Genomic DNA, 10000 nt, shown 5'->3' with positions numbered 1-10000 from the left:
CACACACACACACACACACACACACACACCAAAAAAGAAGAAGAAGAAAAAAAAACGTGGCCACACCACCCACCTGCTGAACACGGTTGTTGACACTCGGAATATTAAATAAAAAGCGACGAGGCAGCAAACAACACGGGGGTGGCTGGGGCCTCGGCAAAGGGTTCGCAATAGTGTCGGGTGGGTGTCAGGGCAGAGGGAAGGAGGGATGTCGGTAATATTTCGAGTCGCCATTATCATACATATGAAAGCCGGTGCTGGCGCGCGTCCGTCCATGTGCTCGGGTGTGATGCCGGCCCAGCGATGCACTGCCGGGCTAATAAGTGAAACGTGCTGGTATATTTTAATCGCATTATGTATTGTTTTGTAATGACGGCCGTGTGGGAGCCGAAATAACTGTGTCGTCCCGCTACTTTTTATTGTTTTACGTTTTTTTTGTATGTTTTTGTGTTAACTTTTTTTTTTGATGGGTGTTTCTTTCTTTCTCTCTCTCTCTCTCTCTCTCTCTCTCTCTCTCTCTCTCTCTCTCTCTCTCTCTCTCTCTCTCTCTCTCTCTCTCTCTCTCTCTCTCTCTCTCGTGCAACATTTATTCACACGGCGCTGTTAGTTTTCATTCCTCTGCTTATTATTCATTATTCCCTCCATTACCACACTCAGCGTCAAGTTACACAAGGAGCCTCCTCGCATACACAATTCTGCTTCGCTCACTCACACTCACTCACACGCACTCTAACCCTCACAGCCCATAGCCGCCTTTATTCTTCCCCCACTTATCCTCCTCCATCTCCTCATGAAACAAGGTCCCTCTTTATTTTCTGGGCCACAAAATTCTGAGAGTAATTGTTTGTTGTAGGAGTGAGGGAAGGAAAAGAGGAGCTGCTGCTGCCGCTGGTGCCGGAGGGGAACATTGGGGTGGTGTGTGTGCTCCAGTCGCCTCTCGGGGCCACAATCACCTCGCTATTGTGGCGCGGAAGATCCCTCATTTACCCATCTTGTTCCTCTCGCCTCCCTCCGCCTTACAACGACTCCTGTTTTCGTTTATCATTCTCTCTCTCTCTCTCTCTCTCTCTCTCTCTCTCTCTCTCTCTCTCTCTCTCTCTCTCTCTCTCTCTCTCTCTCTCTCTCTCTCTCTCGGCAGATGACAGCTCGGGTTTTTCCTTTCTAAGATTGCCTATTTTCGTCTCCACACATGTTTAAGATACCGTGGGCGGACTTGTTAAGGCCGTGAGACATTCGCTTGGCTGGGAAGTGATGTGCCAGACTGAGTGGAGCGTTGGTGGTCGCGTGCTGGGAGGAGGACGGCAGGATTACTGGACGCGGGGTGGGGGGGGGAGGGGGTTTGTATATACTCTCCGCATGTGGTGATCTCTTGCTGGGTGGTTGTCTTGCAGTGAGGAGGTGCTGGGTGGCTGTTGTTGCTCCTCGTCGCTCTTGGATGGATTTTGATACATGGTGTTTTGCCTTTGGTGTGGTGCTCTGATTGGCTGTTTGGTGTGTTTTTTTTTTTTTGTTATTTATTTATTTATTTGTTATTATTTTTTTTTCTCATGGATGTATTTTGTTATTTGGTGTGTTGCTGAGATGAAGTGTTTGTGAGTGTAGTGGTTTATGTTATTTATTTAGTTTTTTTTTTTTGTCATGTTTTTGTTTTATTTGTTGTTTTGTTCATGCTGTTTATTTATTCATTTTTGTGGTATTTAGCATTCAATTTGAACTTTGATATTATAATGAGGTGCTTATTATTTTAGGTATTTCTGATGGCCAGGTTTTCACATTGTTATTTTCTAGAGATGCAAGGATGTAGTATTACGTCATTGTTATTATTTATCTGTTATCGTTTGCCCTTTTACATTGTTGCTGAATCATACGTTTTCAAAGCACAGCATTAGATCAGAGTAGTGAACATGTGAATACCTCATATCCCTTACATTCTCATATGCTCCGTGTAACCTTGGATATGAGATGTTTAATTCCATCTAATGTGTGCAGTAACCACATCCTCTCTTCAAGGCTGCTTCATGACGTCATTCACCATAGTGCCCTTCCCTCTTAAGTGTACAGATAGAACCAAAGTCTTTCTTACCTGTGATGACGTGTGCTTTCACCTCTACCTGGTTCTTGCAAGGTGTGTTCAGTGCTTTTGTTCTTGGTATCTTTAGGTGACAGCTTTACAATTATGATAAGGTAATTTGGTCCATGTGTCGTTATGTCTGGGGAGGACATTGCTTAGCGCGTGTAATCTTGAGGCCTTAGTGAGTGGCGCGGTGTCTTGCTGTTAGTCAGCCCGGAAGATTAATGTTGAGGTTTCATTTGATATCATTTAATTGCGAGAGTGATATGGTGCAGCCTCCCACGGGGCCACGCGGATAATCTACTTAGGGAGTCACTCTGCTTTTGGATTTTCGTCGAGTAACGTATTAAACGAGCCGCTATCGCCTCGCCTCAGTCTTGGCCAATATTTAACTTGAAAAATCAGGTGAGTTAAGTATTGAAATTGAACGACAAAACATTACTCACCTATTTTTCTCCTTCAAGCCGTGAAAGTTTACCGAAAGGCTCCAGACTTTAGCGCCGATGCATCGAGAATACATGTGGGGTGGAAAGTTAGGGAGAGAGAGAGAGAGAGAGAGAGAGAGAGAGAGAGAGAGAGAGAGAGAGAGAGAGAGAGAGAGAGAGAGAGAGAGAGAGAGAGAGAATCATCACTATCCTTGAATGTTTACGGAATGAGGGAACGAACAACAGCACAGACACAACACCACGCACCGTCGATCAGGTTCACGATTTTTACCGCGAGCTCCATTCACTGCGAAGATACTGAGAGGTCATTAATGAATTCCACATGTGAAAACTATCCGGTATCAAGCTTCCCGATATTGTTGTAGATAAGAGAGAGAGAGAGAGAGAGAGAGAGAGAGAGAGAGAGAGAGAGAGAGAGAGAGAGAGAGAGAGGAGAGAGAGAGAGAGAGAGAGAGAGAGAGAGAGAATAAATCATCATTCAATTATTCTATGGCTTTGCTCAAATAAGCATAACCTAACGAAGTGAAGGCTCATTTTGCACGCTTTTATTACGTATATCACTGGCTTTAGAGATACAGCTCGTGTGTTTCCCTAGTGAAGAGCCTCCTGGTGTCTGCTTAGGGGAGGGAAAGGATGGGAAGAGATAGGTAGGATGGGGTATGAGGAGGACTACTGGTTAAGAGAGGAGGGTTAGGAGGACGTGGGGGCATGAAGGAGGGTGTTGTGGAAGAAGACGAGGGTTAGGACGAGGGCTGTTGGAGGTGCAGGAGTATAGGAAGCTTGGGGAATGAGGAAGACCGCTGGGGGAAGGGGAGGAGGATTAGGTGGATGCGGGGTATGAGGAGGAGGTATGAGGAAGGGTACTGTGGAAGAGGACGATGTTGGGGAGCATGAGAATAGGTAGGATGGGGCATGTGCAAGGAAGGCCGCTGGTGAAAGGGGAGGAGTGTGAGGTGGATGAGGGGGGGGGTATGAGGGAGGTAGCGTGGGGAAGGGTGCACGCAGGCTGGAACAAGCAGTGCACGCTGAAGGATAACGACTGATGACTTGAAATTGAATCCAGCCCAGAAATACCGAGCGTCACCCTCCAGCACACAATGGCTCGCCTGTCCGCCCTAAACGATACGACAGCCTCCTCCTGCAGGAAAATACGGCAGATGCGTCCCCCCCCTTCCTCCTCCTCCTCCTCCTCCTCCTGGTCCTTCTTCCTTCCCTTGCCTCTTCTTCCATTTCTTCCTCTTCCAATTCTACGTACGTTGTCCGTGACGTTTCCTCCAGCTTCCCCCCCTCCCTCTCTCTCTCTCTCTCTCTCTCTCTCTCTCTCTCTCTCTCTCTCTCTCTCTCTCTCTCTCTCTCTCTCTCTCTCTCTCCCTCTCTCTCTCTCTCTCTCTCTCTTCCTTGGAGGCCGCCCAACACCCATAAACCACACTGACACTTTTCAAAATTGCTCACCAGTAGATAGAGGCAACTTTGCAAACTGACTAGAGCTCTGGTGCGGTAGAGAAAGAGAGAAGGAGGAAGGGGGGAGGAGGGGGAGCAGGAAGAAGAGGAAGGGGAGAGGCAAAGTTGAGGAATGAGTGACGAATGTGTGGGTTGAGGGATGAAGAGGGATGAAAGAAAGCGGGTCGTTTTGGCGTGGCAGACTCGCACCCCCCTTTCATGCCCGGCGGTCGAGGTCCGTGACTCCCGACAGTCTGGAGTCGTTTATCAAAGGCTGCTGGAAGAGGGTTAAAGGGGGAGAGGGTGCTGACGTCACGCTGAGTCGCCCTCGCAGACTTACATTCGTGCTCTTGTAAATATGCTTCAATTATTCACTGTTGAGGGTTTCCGTGCCTTCCCTGAGCTAACATGAGCAGGGCTGCGAGAACACTGGCAGTATGGAGATTTCCTGAGCTGAGAGACCCAAGTTTTCCCTGTTTTGTAAGATTTTTTCCTCTTTTTGTTCTGGAATGGGCGAGCAACTTTCTTACATGTTTAATAAGATGCTTGCGGCCAAGCTTTTACGTTTTTCCCCATGATGTTATCTCTTTTTTAATTATCTTTTTTTTCTCGAAGTTTGCATCTGGTAGGTGTCTTTCAAACTGAAGGTCATGTTTTGATGAATTGAAGAGCGGGAGAGTGCGACGGGCCGGCGAGGGGTGGCGCCGTCAGCAGGATCTGTCGAGGAAACTTGAGCCAACTCAACTCCGACCCAGTTTGGCTCCTGCAACTCGTGACTCGACTAGTTTGTAATATACACAGAGAGCCCTTTGACGCCGCGCTGGAACCCGCGTCTCCTAGCGTTATAACCTTCCGACTCTGCAAATAGTGTTCAGACAGCAGCTGTGTTGACTGCTTCTCGAGGTGTGAGTTCAACCGAGCGCAACTCCCGGATGTAAGACTGCTTCAGATTTATGTTCGGACGAAATTGATCATGTGTGTAGAATTTTGCATGGGCAAGCCTCCCCTCAAGGCGTGGTGGGCAGCATGTCATGCAGGGAGAGGCCGGTACTCCTGGTTGCCTCAGCGTCTCGGCACCATACTTACGTCCCTCGTCTTGCTGGTGTTTACTCCTACTTCGTGATGGATAATTGTGGAAAAGAATATAAAAGTTCTCACATTTTATTTATTTTTTTATTTTATTTACAAGAAATATTTTTTACCAACATTATATATCGGTAGTATTTTGACAGCTGTGACAATATTCTTTACTCCTGAACATGCCTTGTGTTCATTCTTAGTACTGTACTCCAGTCTTGAGGAACGTGTGTGTGTGTGTGTGTGTGTGTGTGTGTGTGTGTGTGTGTGTGTGTGTGTGTGTGTTATATCAAATATATACTCGCATAATTACTGTGTAATAGTACATAATAACTATGATTTGAAAAGTTGACCTTACTACCGAGTCGTTGCCGCGGGTATCGGGTCGGCGGTGCCACCCCGCCCTGTGTTGCCGCCGGTGTTGCGCTCAAAATAGAACTGTACAGGAAGACACTTTAATTGGAGGTGATAGAATAGGTTTGGGAGAATGTGGGCGGTGCTGCTGTGCGTGGGCGGCTTCCTTCCTCCGCGGGAACCCTCATGGGAAACTGTTGTATTCTTTTCTTCAGTTTCCGTCGTTTTATATCAATAGACACTGCACCATATTCTCTCTCTCTCTCTCTCTCTCTCTCTCTCTCTCTCTCTCTCTCTCTCTCTCTCTCTCTCTCTCTCTCTCTCTCTCTCTCTCTATATATATATATATATATATATATATATATATATATATATATATATATATATATATATATATATATATATATATATATATATATATATGAAACACACACACACACACACACACACAGTGTTCATAGGAGCAAATCATCGTGCCACTCTCGTCCATAAAGAGGGTCCTGCCGCAGATGGAGCGTGACGGGCCCAGCGCCACACACAGCAGTACCTGCACCACACACACTCCGCACTCACCTAACACCTGCCGGGTTACGTATACTTGAGCTGCGCGTTGGTGTCACGCCAGCAGCCGGGCCGCCGCAGTGCTGAAGGCTAATGCGAGTGTAGTGTTCACGCGAATGTAATAACGATGGTAAACGTAACAATAATCATCATTATAATAAAAAAAATAATATCATTAATAATATCAATAATTATGTTAATATATTTCAGTTCTTTTCAGTTAATTATGATTTTTCAGTCTCAAGATAATATGTACAGAGTGTATTAATCAGTCTTGTGTGTTCTGTTGCGTCTTTTATTATCGCAGTGTCTTAAGGCGCGAAGAATAACGTGTGTGTGTGTGTGTGTGTGTGTTTGTGTGTGTGTGCCGGCAGCGTGTGCAGCGCGGCGTGAGTCTGGGAGTGGCTGAGAGGCTCACGACGCTCTCCCCAAACACTAACAGCCCCGCAATTTCCTGACTCGGGATGCTCATCGTACTACCGAATGTTGGCGAAATGTGAGGAAAACTTCGTTATCTAGACCACTGCCAACACACTTCTGCGTGAACACTGCACACTGCACGGCGGCCTTGGGTGGGGGTGGCGCGGGGGCGGGGAGGGGGCGTGGGCCAGCCGGGTCGTCCACACGCAGGGTGATGGCGGCATGCAGTGCACCGAGTTCCTACTCTGGTATCCAATATCTATGCATATATCTGATAAGTAACTGGCACTCTTATGACCTCTTTGTGTGGTGTGGCTAGTGTTTCGTTCAGTCCGTGGCTGCGGCACAGGTCTTCGCTATGTACAGGGTCGCGGTGTGCTGAGTGGGTGGTTCCTTCTCTACATGGTTTTGATGTAATGGCGGAGGTGATGAGGAGGGTGACACTTCTAGTGTTATATAGTACATTAATCCTGACCAGTACAGAAGTACAAACTACGCCGCTAGAATACATGCATACACATGTACACGCATACATACCCACATACATACATACTTGTATGCATTCTTACATACTTACATGCATACATACATACATACTTACGTCCTAAGACCCTGAAGTCAATTCGTATGGTACGTATATACAGAACAAGTACACATTTTTGCCATATACTTAAGTTAATGTTTTTACATGTAGAATTGTCTCGACACAGTCCTGTCACGTCCGTGTGAGCGTGGGGCATCATCATCTCTACAGCCCTCAGGGAACGTGTCAGTGTTCCGGCGGCCACTCAGGTTTGCTAAGCTCCTCACTGCGCCACGTCCGACACCACAGCCTTCGTGCTGTATTATTTATTTACTTATTTATTACTTTGTTGGGTGTACGATGAATCAGACAATTCTTATTTTTTATTTTATTTTATTTCATCTATTTATTTATTTAATTATTTATTTATTTTTATTTTTTTATTTTACTTTATTTATTTATTTATTTTTTTTTTCACGGGGAGATTTCAGGTTGGCGTGAGCTTTCTGGGACCTACTGCGCGGTGCGTGACGGCGTCCTGTCACTCGTGTATCTGGATGGAAGGCAAGTGTTTGGAAAGCCTGGCAGTGAGATGAACCACGAAGCGAATTTTACAAGCACGACTCAACCTTACAGTGTTAGGAGTTAGCCTGATCCTGCCAGGAAGTGAGGCCGGTGCCTGGCGGTGGTGCATTGCTGGTGGCTGCTCGTGTGTTGTGTGGTGAGCCGCCACCGTGCTGGGGTGAGCCTGGTGGCTTTCCGTTCTTTCCATTATTACACACTGACCCATGGCGCTGCGAGGAGTGCTCACTGGTGTAGTGGGCAGTGGTAGTGGTGGTGATGGTGGGGGTGGTGTCCTACAATAGCAGCAGCACCAAGCACGTTGCCACCAGTGTCGCTCCTCCTCGCAATCCACTCCCTGTGCCGTACAGCTTGAGTGAGGGAGCAGCAGTCTTGTACCCAGGGAGTGACAGATACACCTTTGCCGTCCTGCGAACACAGACAAATATGATTATGTGACATTGAAAATACTATGAGTACAGTCGTTTGACTAAATTTAGGTTACTTGCAAAGTACGTATTTCCGAAAGGCTTCTGCCTTCCTGGAGTGGATAAGGAAACGTCAGAGGGACTGGATTCATGGATTTTGGACTGTTCTGCTAGTGAAGGCTTGGGAAAAAAGCTGACAGCAAGGCACGGACGTGTGGCAATGAAACCTAGGTAAAAAAATGTATAAATCACTTTCCGTTTAATAACAGCAATAAATTTCTTGGATAACTGAGCCGTTCGTTTTAAATATGGGAGGTAAAATATTATATATACTGTTGGTGAATACAACACTGCCTGCAGCTGTAACATATGTGAACGATTTTTTTTTTTATTTAAGGTATAAGTAATTTATGCGGGTGAGGTACACACCTGCGGTACACTCCCGGCACCGTGGCCTCGCAGGTCAGGGTGGCCTGGCCTCCGGGGGTGAAGTGCGTCGACCGCAGCGTCAGTGTCAGTTGGGAGGTACGAGAGACGAAATCGTTTGCCCCTTTCTTGCTCTCAGGATGGACGAGCAGGGAGCTTTGGGGGGAGATCTGTGAGTGGTGAGAGAGGCAGTTAGAGAGCAGGAAGGCGTGTGAGGAATGGCAGGGACGGAGGGGGAACACAAGCTGTTGGGGAGGTCTAGACATACAGGGGTCGATTTGGTCTTCCTCAAGTGAAGGGCTGCAATGGAATGTCCTCAATAGGAAGCCCAACATAAGATGCCGTAAACCTACATAGAAGATTCCTGTGACTCGTGAGACCTACGTGGGATTATGTACTGATGAAGCACTTGGGAGGGAGGCAGAGGAGAGGGAGCAGGGCGGTGACGGAACTTATCAAGTATCCAGTTATGCAGTGATAGGCTGCCGTACAAATGCAGCATGTAGTACAGCGCCAAATTGATGACAATCTGGTGTGTGCGTGGGTGCGTTCGTGCGTGCGTTTTGCACACACACACACACACACACACACACACACACACACACACACACACACACACACACACACACACACACACACTGTTTAGTTTTATGATGGGGATGGAGTAGTGCTCTCACCTTTTTTCCATTGATGTACCAGTGAAGCTCAGAGGGTGGCCTCGCCCCAGGAAAAGTGCAGTTAGCCCTCAGCACCTCTCCGGGGGACCATTGGAGTCGGCTCAGAGCCAGCCGCGGCGGGCCCGACGGCACGTCTGGGGAGGGAAACCATTGCCGTGAGACACCGTGTGACTCCTACCATTAAGAATGAACACATGGCTGCTCAGACTCCACAGTTTTCCGGACACTAAACCATTTACACTTGAGTCACTGAGTGGTGGGATGGTACAATAAATATTTGGGGGTCGAGCCGGTTCACAAGTGTGCCGTGTTTTCCAGTTCTCGACACATACATGATGGATGTTGTTTCCTTTTTCAGATGATGTCGAAGCAGGAAGGAGTGATGGATAGCGTGCTTCATGCCAAACACTTGAGTGTGAGTGGTCAGCTAATTCCCCACATCACCACGTGCCGGGATCTCGCCTCATCTCTACTGCCTCATTGATAATGGAGACATGGCGATCCTTGCGCCGAAGTAAGTGAACACGACCTGCAAAGTCTTCTTGGAACTATTCTATGTGTCGGGAGTATGCTCTTCAGGCACCAGACGAGGTGCAAACTTAATTATAAACTTAAATGATGTTGATCTCATGTAGTGCTGGTACTACGTGGAAGAAAGGAAAGCGGTCAGCTATTTTTTTGTGTTTGTTTGCCTGTTTTTATGTTTGTCGTCCGTGATGCGGTAAAACACTTAACGAAGGGACAGTACAAGCAGGGGACCGGCGCCCGTAACGCTGCCTGCCGGTAGAGGGACGCGGCTCAGGAAGGCCGACGCTTGGGCTCGTCATTTCACGTGCAACTTCCGAAATAACCTTGTTCCTCTGGGGCCGCAGCGCCAGTTGTTCATTACATTTGCATGAATCGTATTGCAGTGTTTGCTCGGCCCTGAAGAAATATTTACTTAAGCAAATTTGCATAAATGTTAGCAGGAGCAAGGTTATTTTAATATTTTTCTTTATCTTTCCCGTGTGTGTGTG

The 10000-nt window shown here is 47.2% G+C and overlaps 1 protein-coding gene and 1 long non-coding RNA gene across 3 annotated transcripts in view; one reads left to right on the top strand and one right to left on the bottom strand.

Annotated features, from left to right (window-relative positions):
- Positions 1 to 10000, top strand: part of LOC135101440 (uncharacterized) — a 204395-nt gene that overhangs the window by 47158 nt on the left and 147237 nt on the right. The window contains exon 3 of the long non-coding RNA XR_010269274.1: positions 9343 to 9498. This is a non-coding gene — a long non-coding RNA (uncharacterized LOC135101440). The remainder of the gene's footprint in view (positions 1 to 9342; positions 9499 to 10000) is intronic.
- LOC135101438 (carcinoembryonic antigen-related cell adhesion molecule 6-like) overlaps positions 7416 to 10000 on the bottom strand; it is a 120469-nt gene continuing 117884 nt past the window's right edge. For both annotated transcript variants that reach the window (XM_064005390.1, XM_064005389.1), the window contains 3 exons: positions 8985 to 9118; positions 8311 to 8477; positions 7416 to 7882 (listed from right to left, as the gene is read on the bottom strand). In XM_064005390.1, coding sequence (XP_063861460.1) covers positions 7750 to 7882; positions 8311 to 8477; positions 8985 to 9118 — 434 coding nt within the window. In that variant the 3' untranslated portion in view covers positions 7416 to 7749. The remainder of the gene's footprint in view (positions 7883 to 8310; positions 8478 to 8984; positions 9119 to 10000) is intronic.

Source organism: Scylla paramamosain, chromosome 6 (assembly GCF_035594125.1).
Source record: "Scylla paramamosain isolate STU-SP2022 chromosome 6, ASM3559412v1, whole genome shotgun sequence".
Lineage (NCBI taxonomy): Eukaryota > Metazoa > Arthropoda > Malacostraca > Decapoda > Portunidae > Scylla > Scylla paramamosain.
The sequence above is the reverse complement of the archived record's forward strand: the minus strand, read 5'-3'. Positions and strand labels throughout refer to the sequence as shown.